This window comes from Xenopus laevis, chromosome 4S (genome assembly GCF_017654675.1).
Source record: "Xenopus laevis strain J_2021 chromosome 4S, Xenopus_laevis_v10.1, whole genome shotgun sequence".
NCBI lineage: Eukaryota > Metazoa > Chordata > Amphibia > Anura > Pipidae > Xenopus > Xenopus laevis.
Genome location: NC_054378.1, coordinates 26,569,193 through 26,591,301, shown reverse-complemented (window position 1 = coordinate 26,591,301; position 22,109 = coordinate 26,569,193). Strand labels below are relative to the sequence as shown.

At 40.8% G+C, this 22,109-nt stretch overlaps 1 protein-coding gene across 1 annotated transcript in view; it reads right to left on the bottom strand.

Moving 5' to 3' along the window:
- The window catches only part of slc6a2.S (solute carrier family 6 member 2 S homeolog), a 214,093-nt gene that overhangs the window by 122,631 nt on the left and 69,353 nt on the right, over positions 1-22,109 (bottom strand). The window contains exon 5 of the mRNA XM_018260422.2: positions 15,817-15,955. Within this exon, the coding sequence (XP_018115911.1) occupies positions 15,817-15,955 (139 nt within the window). The remainder of the gene's footprint in view (positions 1-15,816; positions 15,956-22,109) is intronic.

The window sequence follows — 22,109 nt, the reverse complement described above, 5'->3', positions numbered from 1 at the left end:
ACTTTGTTGCTATGTCAATAGATGGCACTGTTTTTACTTGTTTAAAAGGAAATTTCTGTGACCAGGTGTGTTAGTTTGATAAAGAGCCAGAGATGGCTTGAAACGTTGCTACTATTGGTCTGTGCCATGTTTGAATAAAGGCCTTTTTATTACATTAAGAAGGTGCTGTTCTCGTCTATATTGAATCTTCTACGGTGTGGGGTGGCCACCATTGAACGTGCACCAGAAACAGTGGAGGAGTTGTGTGCTGACACAGAATCACTAATTGATAGATGGGAACAGTTTTCATTTCAAAAGGCTAATTGTAGTCTTTGTCTTTATTATGGATAGTAGTTAGTACTGTACTGTATGCATGGCTGAGATGGTTGGAAAGAAACAGGGCAATTGATTGAACTGAAAACTCATCAGCTTTCAGTGCATATTCTTTACTTCTGGGCAATATATATTTTGTTCTTGTGTAGACATTTTTTTTTTGCAAAATCGCGGTTGGGAGCGTGATTAGACTTTATTTGGTCAATCCATAAGTTGATTTCACCTCTTTATCTAATGCCTCAAACTTTAGGGCAGAGACACACATGGAGATTCAGGGAGATTAGTCGCCCAGCGCTAGCTAGAATCTAAATCGCCGGCGGAATTGCACTCAGAGCGCTTTGTTTTCCAAAGTCGCCCAAAGTTTCCTTGTGAGGCAACTTCGGGTAACTCGGAAAATGAAGCACTCCGACTGCCATCCCACCGGTGATTTAGATTCTAGCCAGCGAGAAGGCAGTTCGGGGAGATTAGTCGCCTGAAGCAGAGGTGATTTGTTGCCGGGCGACTAAATCTCCCCGAATCTCCACATGTGTCTCTGCCCTTATTATTGGCATCTCAAACGCTCACCTTTCACTGCAGTTACAGAAGGCACATGTGTTGCTGACAGTATGAATATATAGTGGCATTTTTTTTTTTTATAATTGTGCAGATTTTCTAGATCTAGTTTTCTAGGTGTTCTAAAAGTAAAAAAAAATAAAGATAAAAGCAGCCTTGCCAAAGGACATTGAAGAGTACAGATGAAACAGAAGATGCTCCACCAAACAGATAATGGTAAGTAGAATATTCAGTCATGATGGAGGAGTGAGGGGGGCATACAGTTTACCAGCTAAAGAGGTCCCTCTGTTACAAGGAAAACAGAATAATACTAACTTAACATATAATTCTCCACTAAGTAATGCAAATTTCAAAAGTTAAAGTAGTAACCTCCGCTGTATGCTGGCAAATGCACGGAGTTTGTCAGGTAAAATGGGAGACCTAGAATTAATTGCATGCACTAAAAATTATGATATAATTGGTATCACTGAGACCTGGTGGGATGACACATGTGACTGGATTGTGAATTTAAATGGTTACACCCTTTTTAGGAGGGACAGAGGGATCAAAAAGGGTGGAGGAGTGTGTTTGTATGTAAAGCCTGAATTAAAGCCATGCGCTAAAGAAATAACACTAGCTGGCACTGGTGAGGGTGTAGAATCACTCTGGGTAGAGATTTTGACTGGGCAAAAGGTAACAAAAAGAATTATCATTGGTGTATGCTATAAACCACCTCGTATAAGTGTCGAGTATGAAGCCCAGCTACTCTTGCAGATACAAGCGGCTTCACAGCTGGGTCAAGTTGTTGCTATGGGTGACTTCAATTATCCAGACATTGACTGGGGTAATGGGGTTGCTAAGACAGAAAAAGCTAGTAGGTTTGTAAATATGCTGAATGACAACTTTTTATTCCAGCTCGTTCAAGAACCTACTAGGAATAACTCTCTTTTGGACCTTGTAATAACTAACAATACTGAACTCATCTCTAACATTTGTGTGGGTGAGCATTTAGGGAATAGTGATCATAACATGGTCTCCTTTGAGATTCTGTTGCAGAAGCAATTATATAAGGGAGTAACTAAAACACTACATTTCAGACATGCAAACTTTGACAGTATAAGGGCATCTCTGCAACATATTAAGTGGGAAATGCTTTTCACAGGGTTAAACACAGAACAAAAATGGGAAGTCTTTAAAATGCTGCTTAATAAATATACTTGTCAGTATATTCCACTTGTAAGCAAGGAACGTTGTTGCAAAGCAAAACCTTTTTGGTTCAGTAGAAGCGTTGGTGTTGAGGTGGGTAAGAAAAGACGTGCTTTTAAAGGGATCCTGTCATCAGAAAACTTATTTTTTTTTAAAAAATGCATCAGTTAATAGTGCTACTCCAGCAGACTTCTGCACTGAAATCCATTTCTCAAAAGAGCAAACGGAATTTTTTATATTCAATTTTGAAATCTGACATGGGGCTAGGCATTTTGTCAATTTCCCAGCTGCCCCTGGTCATGTGACTTGTGCCTGCACTTTAGGAGAGAAATGCTTTCTGGCAGGCTGCTGTTTTTCCTTTTCAATGTAATTGAATGTGTCTCAGTGAGACATGGGTTTTACTATTGAGTGTTGTTTTCAGATCTACCAGGCAGCTGTTATCTTGTGTTAGGGAGCTGCTATCTGGTTACCTTCCCACTGTTATTTTGTTTGGCTGCTGGGGGGGGGGGGGGGTGATATCACTCCAACTTGCAGTACAGCAGTAAAGAGTGATTGAAGTTTATCAGCGCACAAGTCACATGACTTGGGGCAGCTGGGAAATTGACAATATGTCTAGCCCCATGTCAGATTTCAAAATTAAATATAAAAAAATCTGTTTGCTCTTTTGAGAAAAAGATTTCAGTGCAGAATTCTGCTGGAGTAGCACTATTAAATGATTAATTTTGTTTTCATCCCTTGAGTTAATGCACTTTTTTATGCAAGACAGAATTTTATTTGCTTTTGTAGCCACAGAATGACACTGCCCAGAGTTAGACAACGTGTTATCTACAAAGACCCCTAGATCCTTCTCATTTAAGGAAACTCCCAACACACTGCCATTTAGTGTATAACTTGCATTTATATTATTTTTGTCAAAGTGCATAACCTTGCATTTATCAACATTGAACCTCATTTTCCAGTTTGCTGCCCAGTTTTCCAATTTAGACAAATCACTCTGCAAAGTGGCAGCATCCTGCATGGAACCTATAGTTCTGCACAATTTAGTATCATCTGCAAAAATAGAAACAGTACTTTCAATGCCCACCTCCAGGTCATTAATAAACAAGTTGAAAAGCAAGGGACCTAGTACAGAGTCCTGTGGTACTCCACTAACAACACTGTTCCAATTAGAAAATGTTCCATTTACCACCACTCGTTGTAGTCTATGTTTTAGCCAGTTCTCTATCCAGGTACAAATAATATCTTCCAGGCCAACATTCCTTAATTTAACAAGTAATCTTTTGCGTGGCACTGTATCAAATTCTTTAGCAAAGTCTAAGTAAATCACATCCACTGCCATCCCAGAATCGAGGTCCCTGCTTACCTTCTCATAGAAATAAATTAAGTTAGTCCAGCAAGATCTATTACGCATAAAACCATGCTGGTAAACACTCATAGTATTATGATTTGCTATAAAGTCCAGTATCTTATCCTTTAATAACCCTTCAAAAAGCTTTCCTACTACTGACGTCAGACTAACTGGCCTATAATTTTGAGGCTGAGAACGGGATCCTTTTTTTGAATATAGGCAAATCTAACTTTGAAAATTTATTTTTCTTTATTTCAGGTCAAACTGCAAACTTCTACAGAGAACTGCGCCCACAAATCTGCATGTAGAAAAGCAAGGATGGCACCTCTGAATAGTTGTATGGGTGCACTTTCAAAGAATATATTGTTTGTGGGGGGTGTTTCACAGGTAAGTGGGTGTTTAGACTGACCTAACTGCAAGGTGTGCAGCTTCAATATTTAGCTATTGGCCCTGTTTTAGGGTGTTTGGTGTCTTTAGGTGTACCCATTTATGTAGGGTATTGTTTTATTTGGGAGAAGTTGCACATTGACACGTAGCAGGTTTTTTTTTTGTTGTCATGGCAATTTTGGGATAAATCTTACTTTGAAACTTTTTTTTTTAATTGCAGGTCAAACTGCAAACTTCTACAGAGAACTGCGCCCACAAATCTGCATGTAGAAAAGCAAGGATGGCACCTCTGAATAGCTGTATGTGTGCACTTTCAAGGAATATCCCATTTGTGGGGGGTATTTCACAGGTAAGTGGGTGTTTTGACTGAAGAACTGCAAGGTGTCCACCTAGAGTGCAGCCCCAAACCTTCCAGCTTAAATTTCCCTTATGTATTGCTCCTGTTTTGGGATGTTTGGAGGCCGCATCTTTAGCTGTACCCATACATGCAGGGTATCATTTTGTTCAGGAGAAGTTACAGATTAATATTTAGTAGTTTTTTTTAGTTGTCATGGCAATTTTGGGGAGAAATCGAACTTTGGAACTTTTTTTTTCTATATATCAGGCCAAACCGCAAATTTTACAGAGAACTGCTCCCACAGACCTGCATGCAGGAAAGCAAGGATGGTGACTCTGAATAGCTATATGTGTGCACTTTCAAGGAATATATAGTTTTTGGGGGTATTTCCCAGGTAAGGGGGTGTTTAGACTGAAGAACTGCAAGGTGTGTACTTAGAGCGCAGCCCCAAACTTTTCAGCTAAAATTTTCCTTATGTATTGCCCCTGTTTTGGGGTGTTTGGAGGCCACGTCTTTAGGTGCACCCATACATGCCTGTTATCGTTTCAATCAGGAGAACCTTTTCTTTCATATTTGGGTTAATTTGAATTTTTTTAGTGGAGTAATTTTGTCAAATTCACTTCCGACTTTGTGATTGTAATGGTGTTTCAGAAAAACAAAATCCCCAAAAATATTGCTGCATTTTAGGGTGATCTGTATGATGGCAGTTATATTTATAGCAAAAACTATACCACAGCTAAAACCTAGAGGAACCTAACTTATCGGGATAGGTCACTTCTATCGTTAGATATGCCATGTTAACCTAAAGATGCTCTTATCTGTTGTGTTCCAATGTAAAATTTGTACAAAATGCTGTTTTATTATTGGGGCGTGTTGTGGACAAGAAAAGCAATACATATCTGGTATCATTGGATTCAGCAGAATCAGGGCTTTTAGGGTTTGTCAGTAAATATAATTCTTCTTTGAAAAAAACACAAAACATTTTATTCTTTATTTCACTTTTTTTTACATATTTCACTCAAAATTTTCTTTATATGTCCAGAAAAAGTACAAAAATGTTTTCAGTGTTCAAGCCCAATTCATTATGTAAAAAAAAAAAATATATAATGTGTCTTATTTTACATAGGTTTTCTTGTCAAAAATTCTCAGTAAAAGGAATAAATGCAAAATGTCTAAAAACTGCTTGGCAGTAGATGTTCGCATTTAGGAAAATCCAGCTGGCAGCGAAAATGGGTTACAAAAGGATGTAAAATCTATGTATACATATATAAAGGGACAATAAATAAACTATCCTATACTTGATTTACCATTTGGTACTTCCAACTGACACAAAAACATCCATCCAGATTAGAAGAAAAGAGGTTCAATCTTTTTTTTTTTTCATTGTTTTTAATAAATATTTTAACATTTTACCAACTATCTAGAAACGTTTGTACATAAAGTTTGTTTCAAAAAGCTTTTCTATTGTTACATAGTCAGTTGTACAGCATAACAGTAACATCCAAAAAAACATAAATACAAAAAACAAACCAGTTAACGGGAAAAAGGTAAAACACAAATCTTACAGTAAACAACTGCTAGTTTCATTATATCTATATTGATTGGTTGAAGTTAAAATGTTTCTGCCTAGTTCACGTAGCCCGGTTTTTAAAAAGGGCTTCTAGGAGAATTGCTACATCTTTGTCTGTTGGCTAATAAAGATGTTAATATTTCCATCACCATCAATCCCAGTTTTCACCATATGAAAATGTTTTAACCCTTCCCCTGCGAACAAATTTGTCCTAAATGCGAACGATCTACTGCCAAGCAGTTTTTAGACATTTTGTACTCTTTCACTTTAAGGGACTTTCCTGGGGGGGTCTTTTAGTTTACCCAGGAAAACAATATATTGTTTTTTTTAGGACAACCTGAGCTTTCAAAATATGCTGTAAAAGATATAGGCTTCTAAGTGTCTAACAAAATGAAAGAAATCATGTTTCACATAGTACAATCACATCAGAAATATAATTTATTTTATGTACGAGAACACAGCCAATTTGGAAGTCTCCAAGCAGTACACTACCAAATTTCCAAAGCACCACTCCACAAAACGGTATACTTGGAGGGGGCAAAGGTAGAAAAAAGTACATTCACCCCACAAAACCATATATTTTAGAAAAGTACACATTACCTCTAATCCAAATTGGATATGCATGTCATTCTACTCCAAAGCACCAAGTCGCAATGCAAACCTTTCCTAAATTTGGCGATTTTGGGGACATTTCCAAAAATCATCTCAAAACTACCGCTATGAAACATCTTATTTCCCACATAATATTAGGTATCAAGACAAATCACCCCAAATATGAAAGCATGTAGTCCTCTGAACAATTTTATGTCCAATATGTATAGGTTTACCTAAGCACGTGGCATATAGGGTCCCCAAAATGAAGACCCCCATATGGTCTGTCATTTCAGGTACTGCAAAATCAACACATTTACAAAGGTAGAAAAAAGTACCTTCACCCCAGAAAACCATGTATTTGTGGAAAGTATACATTCCACCGAATCCAAATTGGGTATACATGTCTTTCTACTCCAAAGCACCAAGCCACAAACCTTTCCTAAATCTGGTAATTTTGGTGACATTTCCAAAAATCACCTAAAATTTCCATCTTGCGACATTTTATTTCCCACATACTATTAGGTATCAAGATAAAACACCCCAAATATGAATGCCTGGGTTCCACTGAACAGTTTAATGCCCAGCATTCATACAGTATGTTTACTTACAGTACCTCATCATAAAAGCAATCAGATTTGTCTGACATGACCTATCCTTCATAAAGCCATGCAGATTACTGCTCATAATACCGTTCACCAAAGTGAATGAGACCCTTAAGCCTTCAAATAATTTGCCCACTATGGATGTCAAACTCAATGACCTATAATTGCGAGGCTGAGATCGTAATTGTAAGAGTACCTGATGTCTAGTGGGGCGGTGGGGATGCCCACAACGATCACAGTGGGGACATCTGTTGCCTGTTTCCTCTCATCGCCACTCCCGAACGCCACTTGCCATGGATGAGTATATAAAGGAAAATCTGGAGAAAGGGTTCCTAAGGCCCTACTAGTCTCTGGCGGGTGCTGGCTTTTTGTTTGTTAAAAAGAAAGATGGGGGGGTTAAGGCAGTGTATTGACTACAGGAGGTTGAATAAGATCATGGTCAAAAATTGTTATCCCCTTCCCTTGATTTCTGAACTCTTTGATAGAGTTAAAGGTGCCACAATCTTCACTAAGCTTGATCTCAGGGGTGCTTGTAACCTAATTCGAATCAGGGAAGGGGAGGAATGGAAGACCACCTTTAACACTTGGGACGGGCATTTTGAGTACTTAGTAATGTCTTTTGGCTTATGTAACACATCAGCTGTCCTCCAAGAGTTTATAAGTTTCTATATTCTGTGATCTTCTGAGTCGGTATGTTGTGGTCTACCTGGATGACATACTGGTCCTGCTGACCGTTTCAAGTGTCAATTTCATTCCAGGTTCCCTAATAAGCCTAAGGGTCCAGTGGCCCCCTCTAGCGGAGGGGCATAATGTAAGAGTACTTAGTGGGGTGGCAGTGATGCCCACCGTGCTCAGAGTGGGGATGCTGCCACCTGGTTCCTCTTGTCATCGCTCCCGAATGCCTCTTCTGGGTTTGTGCAGCACATGCATGACCCTTTTCGTTTCGCCAAAAATTCTCGGCTGCCGAATTATCGCCGACGCCCATTACAGTCTATGGGCGTCAAAAATTTTTTGTCACAAGGCAAATTTTTTTTTTGACGCACGCCACCATACAAGTCTATGGGCGTCATTTCCACGGTGAAACATACCAAAAAAATTCGCCCATCCCTATTCACACCATAACCTCCTAATCTCCAATCAGGGAGATGACATTAATTTGCTAAACAGCAAACAAAAAGACTATTTTGCAAAATACACATTATCATTTTCACCTTGTATAGGATGTGGTGGTCAGCATATGCCCTCTGCAGGCATAATCAGAAAAAGTCAAGTGATAATACAAAGTTTTCACGGAAGAAATAATGAAGCAGCTATGGGAATAGAAGTCAGACAGCTATATCCAACATGCCAACAGTAAGTGCCGTTGGATTCTCTGAAATTAAAATGGCAAATGTTTATATACATGGCCATCGGTGTGAAATAGAGATTGATTCAGGGGCTGCATTAACTATATAGTTCAGAATTATTTGATCACATTATCAAACACAGGGTGCACACACCATTACTATAATGGTCAATCTGTTGAACTTGGAAGATGTGATGTCAGTGTTCAGTATAATATATTTAGGGGAATGTTACCCCCACTAATTGCGAAGGGTACTCAAAAAAGCCTTTTGGAATGGTTTTCTCTGTTAAAAATCAGCATCCAATGTATCCATGTTGTCACTAGGGAAACTCTAAAGGTAACTGAGGAATTTCCACAATTTTTTTATGATGAACTGGGTAACATCTGTAACACTTAGATTAGATCCTGCAAATTAACCTTATACACATTGTGACAAGCTGATTGTGGGTGAAATTAGCTATGGTAGACAGGTAAGCATAGGATCAGGAGCATAAAGACAGGGACACCGTGTTCAGACAAGAACAAGGGTTTATTTTGTCAAACTATTGCCAACATAAAGGTAACAGGAACACAGTTCATAAGCCTTTCAACAGCATGAATTCAAAACTTTTCCCCACTCTGGGGTTCTCATCATACAGGGTGGCTTCCACACTCTGGATTATTCTGGTTTCTCATTAAGCCTTACTTACTTTCCCCTCCAGGGATACCAATTAACCAGCTTCTGGCCTGGCTCACCTTCTGGCTTTCCTCAATAACTTTCAGTCAATTGGTCATGACTCCCTCTGCTCCTTGCAGTGGCAGGCAGCACCCCAGCCCCTCTGGGAGTTCCTAGGACAGACAGGTAGCCTACCTGTTCTATGCACTGCTAAGATAGACCAATCTCACTACAATAAAATACCTTTTCACAGGGCAGTCTTCCTGTAGATGGCAAAATGAAAAGTTGTTTGAAGAGTTCAGACCATATTCAAGCCATCAGCATGAACTGTCTGTGATTATTATGGAGAAGCAGACCAGTCATCCATCAAAGAGAATGCAAAACTGCCCTAGACATGCTACATGCAGCCCATCCAGGAATTGTGCACATGAAAGCTCTTGCAAGGAGTTATGTCTGGTGGCCTAAAATTGACACAGACATAGAAGAGGCTGTAAATCTGTGTGTCACTTACAAGAACTCTCATCACAGCTCCCCTGCAGCATTGTGTTTTCTTGGAAGATTTAAAAAAATCCTTGGTCTAGACTTCATATTGATTTGGTTTTCAGGAGGGTGAGATGTAATAGGGTAAAATGTAAATGGTTTAATATAAATGTATAAGTAATGGTTAATACATATATTTAGGTTGGCCACTAGGGGGACCTAGAGGATAACAGTTGTGAGGGAAAGTACCCAGTGGGTGGAGAATAGGAAATTATAGAAGGGAAGGTTTCATGGGAAGCAAGATGAGCTGAGGGCACTGGAGCAGTAGAGTCATCTCATGGAAGAGGTACTGAAGCTGCCCTATACATGACCTCCAAAGGAGTCCCTGCTTCAGCCACCCATGAAGCTTCTTGCCCCCTGGTAGAATGAGCATGAACACCAGCCAGATCCTGAGTGCTTTGAGACAGATATGCCTTCTTGATGACCAACTTTATCCAATTGGAGATGGTATCGGAAGAGACCTCTCTGCCTTTATCTGCCACATCTAAAGCTCTGAGATTTTTGTCCCCTTTCTTGTCTGGGAAGCCTGGTAACGACAACTCATCTTTCAGGTAGAAAGGAGATACCACCTTGGGTTAAATAAAGCACTGAACTTCAGGACCACTCTGTCCTGAAAAAACAGCAGACTGCTGCTATCACACAAAAGAGCATGTAGTTCCCCTACTCTTTTGGCCAAGGTGATGGCCACCAGGAAAACTACCTTCAACATTAGTAGTCACAAAGATACCTCCTCCATGGGATGGAAAGGATGTCTAGATAACATTTTCAGTATCAAGGGCAGGTCCCACATTCAACGGTCGGGAGTCCACATCTGAATTCTGTAAATCCCCAATTAAGCCAAAAGGGACCTGCCCCAGTTCACAGGCAATCACATACAAAAAGTTTTTATATCAAAAGATATATGTCCCAAGGCCTTTTCTTTTAGTAAAAAAATATTTTATTTATATTCACGTTAAAAATCAGATACATACTGACCCCACATGGCCCACCTTACGCTTTTCACACCCTCCAGTGCTTAATCATAGGTGCCACTGTGGACATGAAGGCCTTCTTTCCGGTAAAATCCTAACTGCTGCTTTGAAGAAGCGTACCCCAAACGGATGCTGAGACCAACGTACATCAGAAAAGGCAGATAATGCTGAGACTTGAGTCCTCAGGGTACTTGCGCTTAAGCCCTTGTTCAGACCTGACTGTAAGAACTCGAGGACCTAGCCGACTTCAAGGATCACTGAAGATGTACCCCTAGTTTCTCTCCACAGCTTGAAAGCTGCCCAAAATCTCCCATATCTGCTATTGGTAGAATCCTTTCTGAACTTCAATAATGTGTTTACTACCTCCCCCAAAAGGCCCCGAGCCTCTATTTTCTACTGCTCAGTCGCCAAGCTGTCAAGGCCAATGGACCCGGGCCTGGATGCACGAATGTTCCCTGAACCAGGAGAGGTCCCGTGCATGGTAGTTTACATGGAGCATCCACTGTCATTTGTAGTAGACGTCCAGGGTTCCCTGGAATAGAAACTCTTGCACTTTGAATTCCTTGAAGTAGCCATCAAGCCTATTGTGGGAATACCCCAGCGATGAACAATGCTACTGAAGACCCTGGAATGAAGTTCCCATTCGTGCCATCCCAGAACATATCTTCTCAGGAGGTCCACCCTCTGATTCTCTCTGCCCGGAATGTGGATTGCTGAGAGATCCTCCAAGTTTTCCTCTGCCAATCGAAACAGAGGCTCCACTTCTCATATCAGTGAGAAGCTTCTTGTGCCCCCCTGCTTTTTGATATAGGCCACTGTGGTCATATTGTCGGAACATACCATAGACCTTCGGTCCTGAAGATGACTGCTGAAGAACCGGCAGGCCTCTTTCATCACCCTGATCTCTAGCACATTGGAGGGCACATCTGAGGATGGACTTAGCCAAGAGCCTTGAGTGACTTGGCATTTAAACTCTGTGCCCCAGCCTACGCCGGATGCATCTGTGGTCAGAATGGACCATAGTTCCAGAAAAAGCTTGACCCCTCTGGCCAAGTGTTGAGGAACCCACCACCAAGAAAGGGCCTTCGATACTAGAGTTCATATTAGGATCATCTGAGCCTGGGAGACTCAGTCCCATTCCTCAGGCCCCTCATCAGCCAATGAGTCCAAGGATCAATCCTATGGATGAAGCTACCATTCCCAAAATCTTCATTAGCTTGAACACTGGTACCCTGGAGAGAGAAGCCAACACCCTTGCTGCTAGCCTCAAGGCTTACTGTCTTTCTTCCGAAACACTGATGGCACCTCTGCTGGAATTTATAGTTGCTCCCAGGTACACAATCTTTTGGGTCAGATGTAGTTGACTTTTCTGCCAATTAAGATACCATCCATGCTCCTGTAGAAAGCATACTACCTGCTCCCTGTGTTCTATTAATTGTCCCTTGGAATCCGCAAGGATGATCAGGTCATTCAGGTGATGGAAGATTCTGATTTTCTGCCACTGTAAAAGAGCCAACAGTACTACTAGGATTTTGGAGAACACCCTTGAAGCTGTAGACAGGCCAAACAGAAGGCACTGAAACTGCAAGAGGGCTTCTCCAATTGTGAACCTCATAAAGCGCCGATCTTGGGGCACGACCGGAACATGATAAGCATTGTCAATATCTAGGGAACACATCCAGTCACCTGGGCAAACGGCTTTCTTCACTGAATCCAAGGACTCCTTCCTGAAATGCTGTACCCACAATGTTCTATTCACTGACTTCAAGTCTAGAATAGGACATCAAGCCCCCAATGCCTTCCTGACCAGGAAGAAAACGGAGTAGACTCCAGTCTTCTTTTTTCCTTCAGTACTGGTATAATGACTGCCTGTTGGGTCAGAGACACTGAATAAGCACCCTCCTTTTCTCCGGATTCCTCAGAACAGCTGAACATCGAAAGACTGTGGCTGTGGATGATTGGCACCAAATTCCAGACTGTAGCCCTCTTTGATTACCCTGTGAACCCTTGCATCCTCTGTGGAATGATCCCAGGAGTCCCAGGTCAGCCTGACCTGATACACCGCAGTGTTAACCAGGAAGGAAGAGCCAAGCTGCAGCTCCATAAGGCCTTTAAGAATGTTGTTTCTGTCTTGGCCTTCCTTCAGTTCGGACTTTATGTTGGAGAGCCATGCTTCCATAGCTTTAGTTACTGAAAGGCTGGCCACCGCTGGCTTGAGTGACTCTCCTGTCTCCAGTCTCTTATCAATTGGGTCATGCAAAGAGGCTTGGTCGTCAATAGGTAGTAGCGTATTCCTAGAAAGATTTAGCACCAGGGCATCCACAACAGAATTCTTTTATCTCTTCTTCCTTGACGGGAAATAACTTGCTGAATTGTATCTTTGTTGGACTTCCCTTAGACAAGATCTCCCATTCTGACTTTATCAAATCTCTCACCTCCTAGTACAGTGTAAAAACCTGACCCTTCTTCCTTGTTGAAGGTAAGAACTGGGCAGAAGATTCCTCCTTCTCTTGGAGACCCAAAGTCTCACAGACATTATTAGTGGAGATATCAAATTGAAGTCAAAGTAGGAAAGCTCCTCCTCTGAATCCTCTTCTGAAGAGTAAGCCAATAGGATTTCACTGTCCTCTTCCTCTGGCAGATGAGTCTCTTTGGAAGCTTGACCTTTAGTTGCTGAGGACCCTGATAATTCCTGGGCCACAGCTTCTCTGATCCAGGCCCTTAAGTCTGAGGGTGTGACTGAATGTCCAGCTGCTTCTGCAAGACAGGACTGGCATATAGTGATGGACGAATTTATTCGCCAGACGCGAATTTGCACGTTTTGCCAGCGGTGAAAAAATGTGCAAATTTGCAGAGAAAATTTGCCGGCATCAAAGGTTTTTCCTACGCCTGCGACCGATTAACTGACACCCATTGACTTTAATAGGTGCCCATCACTAATGGCATAGCCTCTTGCCCAGGAGTGCAGGTTCTGAGCATCCCAGGCATTGACTGTTAGTTGCTTCTGGAGGACTGGAAGTTTCATTGTGCCTAGCAGCAGCTTTCATGGTGGTAGGAGAAAAGGAGAATACATATGAGTATTAACAGCCAAGGCTGCCCAGAGTCCACACAATCTGTGTGCTCGTGTGGGCTTAATATCTTTTTTTTTTTACCTCAACGGGGGGGGGGGGGGACTAGACTTGGACTTGACCAGGAAGGGGACCTTAAAAAAAAATATGCAATGTAACCATGAGGAATGAACCACCGTCTGGTAAGATAAAATCTTAACAGGTACCCCCTGAAGTCTGCTAAACAAGAGCAGGTGTGGAGCAGTCAGCGCGGATGCCAATTCGAACAAGGCCACTCACTCCCAACCCAGAAGAAAAGGCTTCTGGATTGTGACGTCACCATCCTGCTGAACACCGACAAAGCTAGTTGAAATTGCCGCTATCTTCCGCACCCCCGCCTGTCTCCCAAAAATTACGCGGTCAGAATTGAGACACTTTAGGAGCCAGACACCGTGTGAGCAGGCCAGGTACCTTGGGAGCAGAGGAACGACGAGGTAATGGCGGGTGAAAAAAAGGCCCTTTCCAGAGACGCCTTGTGGGCAGGTCCCAGCTAATCCCCCCTGAAAAGAAAAGCAAGCTCCTGAAGGAGCTGAGCACAAGAAAAGAACAAAAAAGATGATGTTTAAAGGTGTAAGCGGCAGTTTTATTGATTTGGTGAGAGGTTCTTCTATTGGGGCATGAGGGAGGGGCTGGGCCCGATGAGTACTGACATAGAGAGGACAAGGGAAAAAGGATTGCACAGGATTGTTGGAATCCAATACAGGACTGAAAAGAGGAATACCATTCAGGACTTTAAGGAGGACTAAAAATGAATCCCATCCAGGACTAAAAAGCAGAATCTCACTAAGAACTAAAAAGAGGAATCCCATCTAGGACTTTAAGGAGGAATCCCTCCAGGACTGAAAAGGAATTCCACCGAAGGCTAAAAAGAAGAATCTCATGCAGAAGAACTTTTTTTTTAGAAAAATCACTAGATAAATAATCTTAAAGGTGGATATTTTGACCCAAAGTTCATGGGATCTTTGTGTAAAGACTGCAGCTCTTTAGGAGCCTCTGTTAAATTTCATCTCCTACAAAGAGCTAAACTTTTCATCTTGTTTGTTACAGGGCAATAAGCATTGTTATTGGTTCTGTAATGTGACTGACAGTTGACTGACGTAATGTGACTGACGTTCTTCAGTTTGTCTCAAGCACAGTCTTTGCACATGTGCCATTTTTCCAGAAACCTTTTGAAATAACTTTATTATCTAATAACACAATTTTGTGCATTTCAGTTTCTGACAAAAAAGCACTAATTTCTACTTATTACATTAACATGTTTTACTAATAATAATAAATATAAATTTATTTATTTACAAATCATGGCTTTATCACCTATGCATCAAGCCTTAGAATGTGTCAATGTTCTCTTTTTCTTGGGGATCACTTATATGCTTCTCAGGTAATTTCAACTACAATAAGGGACCAAAATGTAGTTTCATAAACTGCCAAAATAGTGGAGTGGTATACTGTATGTCCTTAAAGAGATACTGACACTAGACCTTAAGCCTTTTATACATCTATCATAACATTGTCTTTGCATGCTATTTATAATTTTGCCATAAACATATTTGCCCGATATTTTTATATTGCCTATCTGATCCCTCATGTTCCTCTGTGAGGGGGCTGCTTTATTTGTGCAGCAATAGTCAGGTAGCATTAGAAACTATAACTGACAGGTTGCTCAGGTGAGAAACAAGTTTCAATTATTTACAAAAGCAGACCTATTAGCAAAAAACATGACCTACATATACCTTTTAATGTTATGTTTTGAAGAGTATTTTATCACTTTAAATGCACATATCCATCATTATTCCATAGGAAAAACTTTTCAGAGACTGGAAAAAAAGTGAGCATGTGAAAGACATAGGTAGTTATTTACGAAACAAAAAAATTGTGAAAATCGAAAAAATCGGATGAAAAAAACCTGAAAAATCGCAGTTTGTAGCAGAAAATATTGAGATAAATTCGGACTTTGATAAAATAACCCCCATAAGATTAAAGGGGAAACAATAAGGGGGTTATTTACTAAACTTCAAATTATTTTATCTTATAAAATCGGACTTTTAAAAAATCACAAATGTGTATATATATATATATATATATATATATATATTATACATTATAAATATTTATTTTTATACTATATAAATTATTATAATAATTTATTATATTTATTTGTATTACATGAGCACCACCTCATGATTTCTGAAGTAGTGGGCAATTAAATTATATGCAGTTAGTTGCACTTTGTCTAATAAACGAGAAAACATCAATGTTCCTTGCATATGTTCCTAGATAATAATAAATTCTGTTACCAGAAGAAACTCACCTTTCCTGAAGTTTTGACTCCTTTCCATAAACTGAAAAATAGCACTGTAAGCACTACAATTAGACAGAGAGTCAGTTGCCATCTTGGGAGTCCCAGGTCATGAATTCCATTACTTTCATGTAGATGCAATACCCCACGCCTATTACGGATAACAGAAGTATGTAAGCACATTTATAGTACATCTACATTTATAAAATGTAGATTTGGTGGACAAAAAACATGCAGTGAACATAATGAAACATATATCAAAAATATTCCCATGATTGAAAATGTAATGAATTAATTCATTCATTCATTTAATTCATTTTATTTAATTAATTATCAACAGCTTGATGAGTCTACATAGCTTGCTTAACTAACATATACTACTAATGGTCAGCTCTAAAATATACTAATACATAATCACTTCACAATTCAATTTTGAATATGAAAGGAATGCATAATTCTTCCTATGTGAAATTCTAGACTGGTATCAGTGTTATGAAAAACCACCCCAATTTTAATTGTGAAAGCTGAACTAATTTTTCTGCTAATTACAATTTCACATAACTCATTGCTTTGATTGTGGTTCTATGAGTCTCTCGGAAATAATTAAAACACACCAGCTATGTATAAGCAAAGGTTTATTACAGACAATAGACAAAGAAGCAAAGATCCTATATAGCTAACTGGTAGCTGAATAGCATATTGTGCCCCTAGCTATAATAAAGACAAGTCAGATAAGGACTTCAGAAATCATAAGCATATTAGATAATACATATAAGAATATCCAGAATAGAGAACGTATTAGGTCATTGAGTTGATTAGTTCCTGTGGTGTTTATACAAAGAGGCTGTAGGTGTCACGGTGCACAAAAGTTATACTGTGTACATAGTACTTTCTAGACTGTTTAAAAGTATTAGAGTTGAAGTGTAATTGCTGCATGAAACTGCTAATAAAGCACTGTTATACCCTACTCATCCTCGGCAACCAAAACAAGATGTCTCTTCTACCAGCAGCCTGCAGCTTTTCTTCCAAACACTAGTGAGCCTACCATACCTTTTACTGCTTGGATCTGTATGTTTGAAAATTACATTATTGCTGCTGACCAAGGGGAGATTTCTGCTGCTAGAAAGCGTGCTTTATTCACAGCCTGTGAGTAGAGAGACAGCGTATATTCTATAAATTACCATTACCTGATGATACTTATGATGCTCTTACTGCTATAAAGAACTTTCTCATGCCAAGAGTAAATGTGGTGGCTGAAAGATATAAATTCTGCCAACGTGGACAAGATAATGGCGAATCCACAGAACAGTTTGTAGCAGTTTTGAGAGAGCTAGTTGTTACCTGTGACTTTGGAAATCTAACAGATGAAATGCTAAGAGACCAAATAGTGGAAAAAACAAGCTCACCTCGCATTAGACAGAGATTTAACCCGTTGCAAAGGCTATTACAGTTGCTAGTCAAATTGAACATTACAGCAAATCTTACTGGGAAATCCTTGGAAAGTATTTACAACACAGTTCCTACATAACTATAGAGCAACGCACCATGCAACAACCCAATCATCTCCAGCTGAATTATTACATGGCAGACAGATGCACACTAAGTTACATGTTGCAGACATCAAACTTCCACAAAATACTGTGCCTACAGAATCATCTACTGCTGACATTGTCAAACATCAAAAAGCCAAATGCAAGGCTATACAGACAGAAAACGTGGTGCAAGAGAGTGCACTTTCAGCCTGGATCTTTAGTCAGAATTAAAAAAACCAGGAATACTGAAACAAGGACAATCTAAATTTACTACACCACGCCAGCGAGGACCATACATATATGAACTGTCTGATGGACGCATATGGAATGCAAGTCGTCTTGCTCCTATTAAGAATGACTTTGGAGAAGCTCCATTTGATGAAGGACATTTTCCTACTACTGATGCCAGTGAACCTAAAGAAAGTGAACCTATAATCAGTGCTGGAATTGGGGCGGGGTGTGGTGGGATGGAATCCCGCTACTTCATTTATCACAGTAATTGCCATCCCGTTAGGTGGGATGCCACATTTTTGAATACCGGCACGGTTTTCCTGGGGCCGGACGGAGCTTTTTTTTTATTTTTTAGCTCCGTCTACAAAGTTGGGCTGGCTAGGCTGAGCAGGACAGGAAGGGTGGGTTGAGCAGGGCTAGAGGGGCGGCACCAATGGGGGAACGCGCGCTAGATGGAAGCAGGAACCCACCTCACTCCCAACTTTTGCCTCTGCCAAGGCCTCTGAGCAGTGTCCCTTGCGGAATCCTCCACAAGGGTCGGTAAATTCGGGGTTCCTAGTACTTTGCGGATGGACACAGCTCTTTCCCCACAGGCTAAGGTGTAGCAGTGCCGGGCAGCGCACAGGAACGGGTGAGCTCCGATGCAAATCGCATCATCTTTTTTTGCTTATAACAGTTTACTGCTTCACAGGCGCACAGTACATCTTGGTCAGGCGGAGCTGACTGGGAGAAAGAGGAGGGGGTGTGTGCGATCTGGGGAAGGAAAGGCTAATGTCAAACTACCCTTTTAGGGGTTTCAGCAATGACTGTTGGATATTTTCAGTTCAAGCTCCCCTTGGAGGGTCGATTTTTAGTCAGAGCCCCTCATTAGTATATCCTGGGTAACAGAAAAAGGACGTGTCCGCTATAATGACCCTGCGTGGTACAGTTTGGGAGGCACACTCTTAATGAGCTCAGTCATTTCTGAGGCTCAGCAGTGCATTGGTTTGAACTTTGAACCAAGGAGAAAGGCTGATTGGCGACACCAATCAGTGTGTAGAAATGTCTGAAACACTTACAGGAAGGGGCTCCAGGGCACTTTATCCACACTTACTGTTAATGGCTGCAGCAGTGGATGATAAAGTACTCCACTGATAACTTTTTGTTCCTTGTTTTTTTTTTCTGCCTCAATACAGTAGGTGTGAATTAGGTGCAGGTCACTAAGTTTCTGTGACAGGGTTTTAGTTACAGGGTTGTGTTTGGGCAGACACCTGCTTTTATGTACAACTCCATTTGCCTTCAGAGCACTTTTGCCTGCGATAGCTGACACGCTGAGAGGAATCCTACTCGACACGACAGATGCGCTGAATCTAAGGTATGCATGCATGCATCCAACAAGGCATGGCTGTTGGATGAAGACGCAACATACAGTGTTCGCATCCAACAGTCGTGTTGTTACAACACGTTAGACATTTCTTTTACTTACCTTAGATTCTGCGCATCCGAGGTGACGCCTGAAATTCATCTCAGCACGTCGGAACAGATGCTATCGCAGGTAAAAGCACACGTGTAGTTCTACCCTTAGAGGAGACAAACAAAAACAAAAACAAAAATCTGCCAGTGCATTATACTCCTCTAACTATATAAGGAATGTGCTTTAAAAATATGTTAAGGGATTGTGGGATAATCAAACTTAGCAATGGCATGGACATTTTATTTATAAAAATTAGGAGAAATACTTCTTTAGTTGTTGTCAAAGAACTATTCCTATGATCTGTTTCAATCTTTTTCATCTGTTGTTAGGCACCATCTCTCCCTACTATACCTGTTATCCCACAGTCACACTACCTTCCCAGAGACTATTATCCACTGTTACTATGGGCACCATCTCTCCCTACTATACCTGCAATCCCACAGTCACACTCCCTTCCCAGAGACTATTATCCCACTGTTACTATAGGCACCATCTCTCCCTACTATACCTGCTATCCCACAGTCACACTCCCTTCCCAGAGACTATTTTCCACTGTTACTATAGGCACCATCTCTCCCTACTATACCTGCTATCCCACAGTCAGACTCCCTTCCCAGACACTATTATACACTGTTACTATGGGCACCATCTCTCCCTACTATACCTGCTATCCCACAGTCACACTCCCTTCCCAGAGACTATTATCCCACTGTTACCATAGACTCCAGTCGCTTATTCAAAACAATGCATGGTTGCTAGGGTAATTTGGGCCCTAGCAACCATCATACATAAAGCCCTTAAAGATGTTTGCCCTATTTTAAAGTATTGTATATATGACAATCACAATATTCGAATCTCCCACCCACACACTGACTGTTGGGAAGGGGTTGGAAAGCAGATTCTTCAAGCCCGACTTCTCCGCTAATAGAAATTGGTGTCTGTCCTGTCAGGGCTACTCTGCAGATTCCCCCTCTCCCCCCTAAACTGATAAGTGCAGCAGTATAATGGTAAGCAGTTTTTATTACTTGTACTGCCTGCTGGCACTCCCCCCCCCAACTCTTCCCACAACTCATTTCTTCCACACATTGGGGGTTATTTATAAACACTGGGCAAATTTGCACCTGGGCAGTAACCCATAGCAACCAATCAGATGATTGCTTTCAGTGTTCACCCTACAGCTGGCTGAAAAAAAGCTAATCACTGATTGGTTGCTATGGGTTACTGCCCAGGTGCAAATTTGCCCAGTGTTTATAAATAACCCCCATTGACTATTAAATCTTTCCTTGCCTTCTGTAAATCTGTCACTGCTATGATTTCTGGGTTTATTTATATATGATTAGTGATGGGCGAATTTGCGCCGTTTCGCTTCGCCGAAAAATTCGCGAAACGGCGCCGCCGTTTTTGGCGCCGGCGCTCGTTTTTGGCGCCGGCGTCCGTTTTTTCGAAAAAAAATTTTTGACACCGGCGAATTTTTGCCACGAATTTTCGCGGGCGTTTCGCGAATTTATTCGCTCGCGGCGAAACGCGCGAATTCGCACCTGGCGAATAAATTCGCCCATCACTATATATGATATTGCCACTGTGACACCCTCTATGACTTTTGGGGGTATTTATATGTGATATTGCATCTGTGCCATGGGTTCAGGGGGTACATATAAATACTGATTAAGTCCTGATTTACATCCTGAGCTAGTGGGGGTGTGGCCACAAAAGGGGCGTTGCCTCAAAAATGTGTCTGGGCGTTGCTTTGTTCAGTGGGCGGGGCTACCCATGGTACACCCCACCATCCCTTCACCTTTCTGTTCCCAATTCAAGCACTGCCTATAATGATATTAAATCATTACTGTTCTTAATACTGTGAAGTTAATAGGGAAGAAGAGAAAGGCATGTAAAAACTACAAATCTGTTGGGACAGAAGCTGCATTTAATGAATATAAACACTGTAATAAATGTTGTAAATCAGCAATCCGGAAGGCAAAGAAAGGAAATGAAGCGTTAATTGCGATGGAGGTGAAAACTAACCCTAAAAAGTTTTTTAAATATATTAATAGTAAAAAGATGCAGGTTGAGAGTGTTGCTCCATTAAATAATGGTACCAGTATGGTTGTAACAGATACAGAAAAGGAAAATGTGTTAAATCGGCTCTTTTCTTCAGTGTATACAATGGAGGAGTCTGAGTTCCCAGGCTCACTTTATAGTTGCACTAATGGCTCAGCTCAATCTAGTCAGTGGCTGACTCAGGTTATGATTCATAAAGCTTTAATAAAAATTGGGCAGCTAAGTGGCAAATGAGATTCAATGTTGATAAATGTAAAGTCATGCACCTGGGATGTAAAAAAATGGAAAATCTTAGCTATGAGGAAAGACTGGCCACGCTGGAGAAGAGGCGCTTAAGGGGTGATGTGATAAATATGTATAAATATATAAGGGGATCATATAATAATCTCTCTAATGCTTTATTTACCAGTAGGTCTTTCCAGCTGACACGAGGTCACCCATTCCAATAAGAAGAAAAGAGGTTCCGCCTAAATATTCGGAAGGAGTTTTTTTTTACAGTGAGAGCTGTGAAGATGTGGAATTCTCTCCCTGAATCAGTTGTACAGGCTGATACATTAGATAGCTTTAAGAAGGGGTTGGATGGCTTTTTAGCAAGTGAGGGAATACAGGGTTATGGAAGATAGCTCATAGTACAAGTTGATCCAGGGACTAGTCTGATTGCCATTTTGGAGTCAGGAAGGATTTTTTTCCCCCTTTGAGGCAAATTGGTGAGTCTTCAGACGGGTTTTTTTGCCTTCCTCTGGATCAACTGGCAGTTAGGGAGATATAATAAAAAAAAAAAAACAAGGTTGAACTTGATGGACGTGTGTCTTTTTTCAACCTTACTTACTATGTTACTATGTTACTGAGAAAATCAGAAAACTACCTGCATGGACCAAGGACTATGTGATGTGAATAATGCATAATATTGCTTTAACATGCATACTGTTTAATTGTTGCTGTTTATTACATTTGCCCAAATGCTTTCCTACTATAGGGTGAATATGTGGTGTTTATACAAAGGGCCTGTGGGTGTCACTGTGCACAAGAGT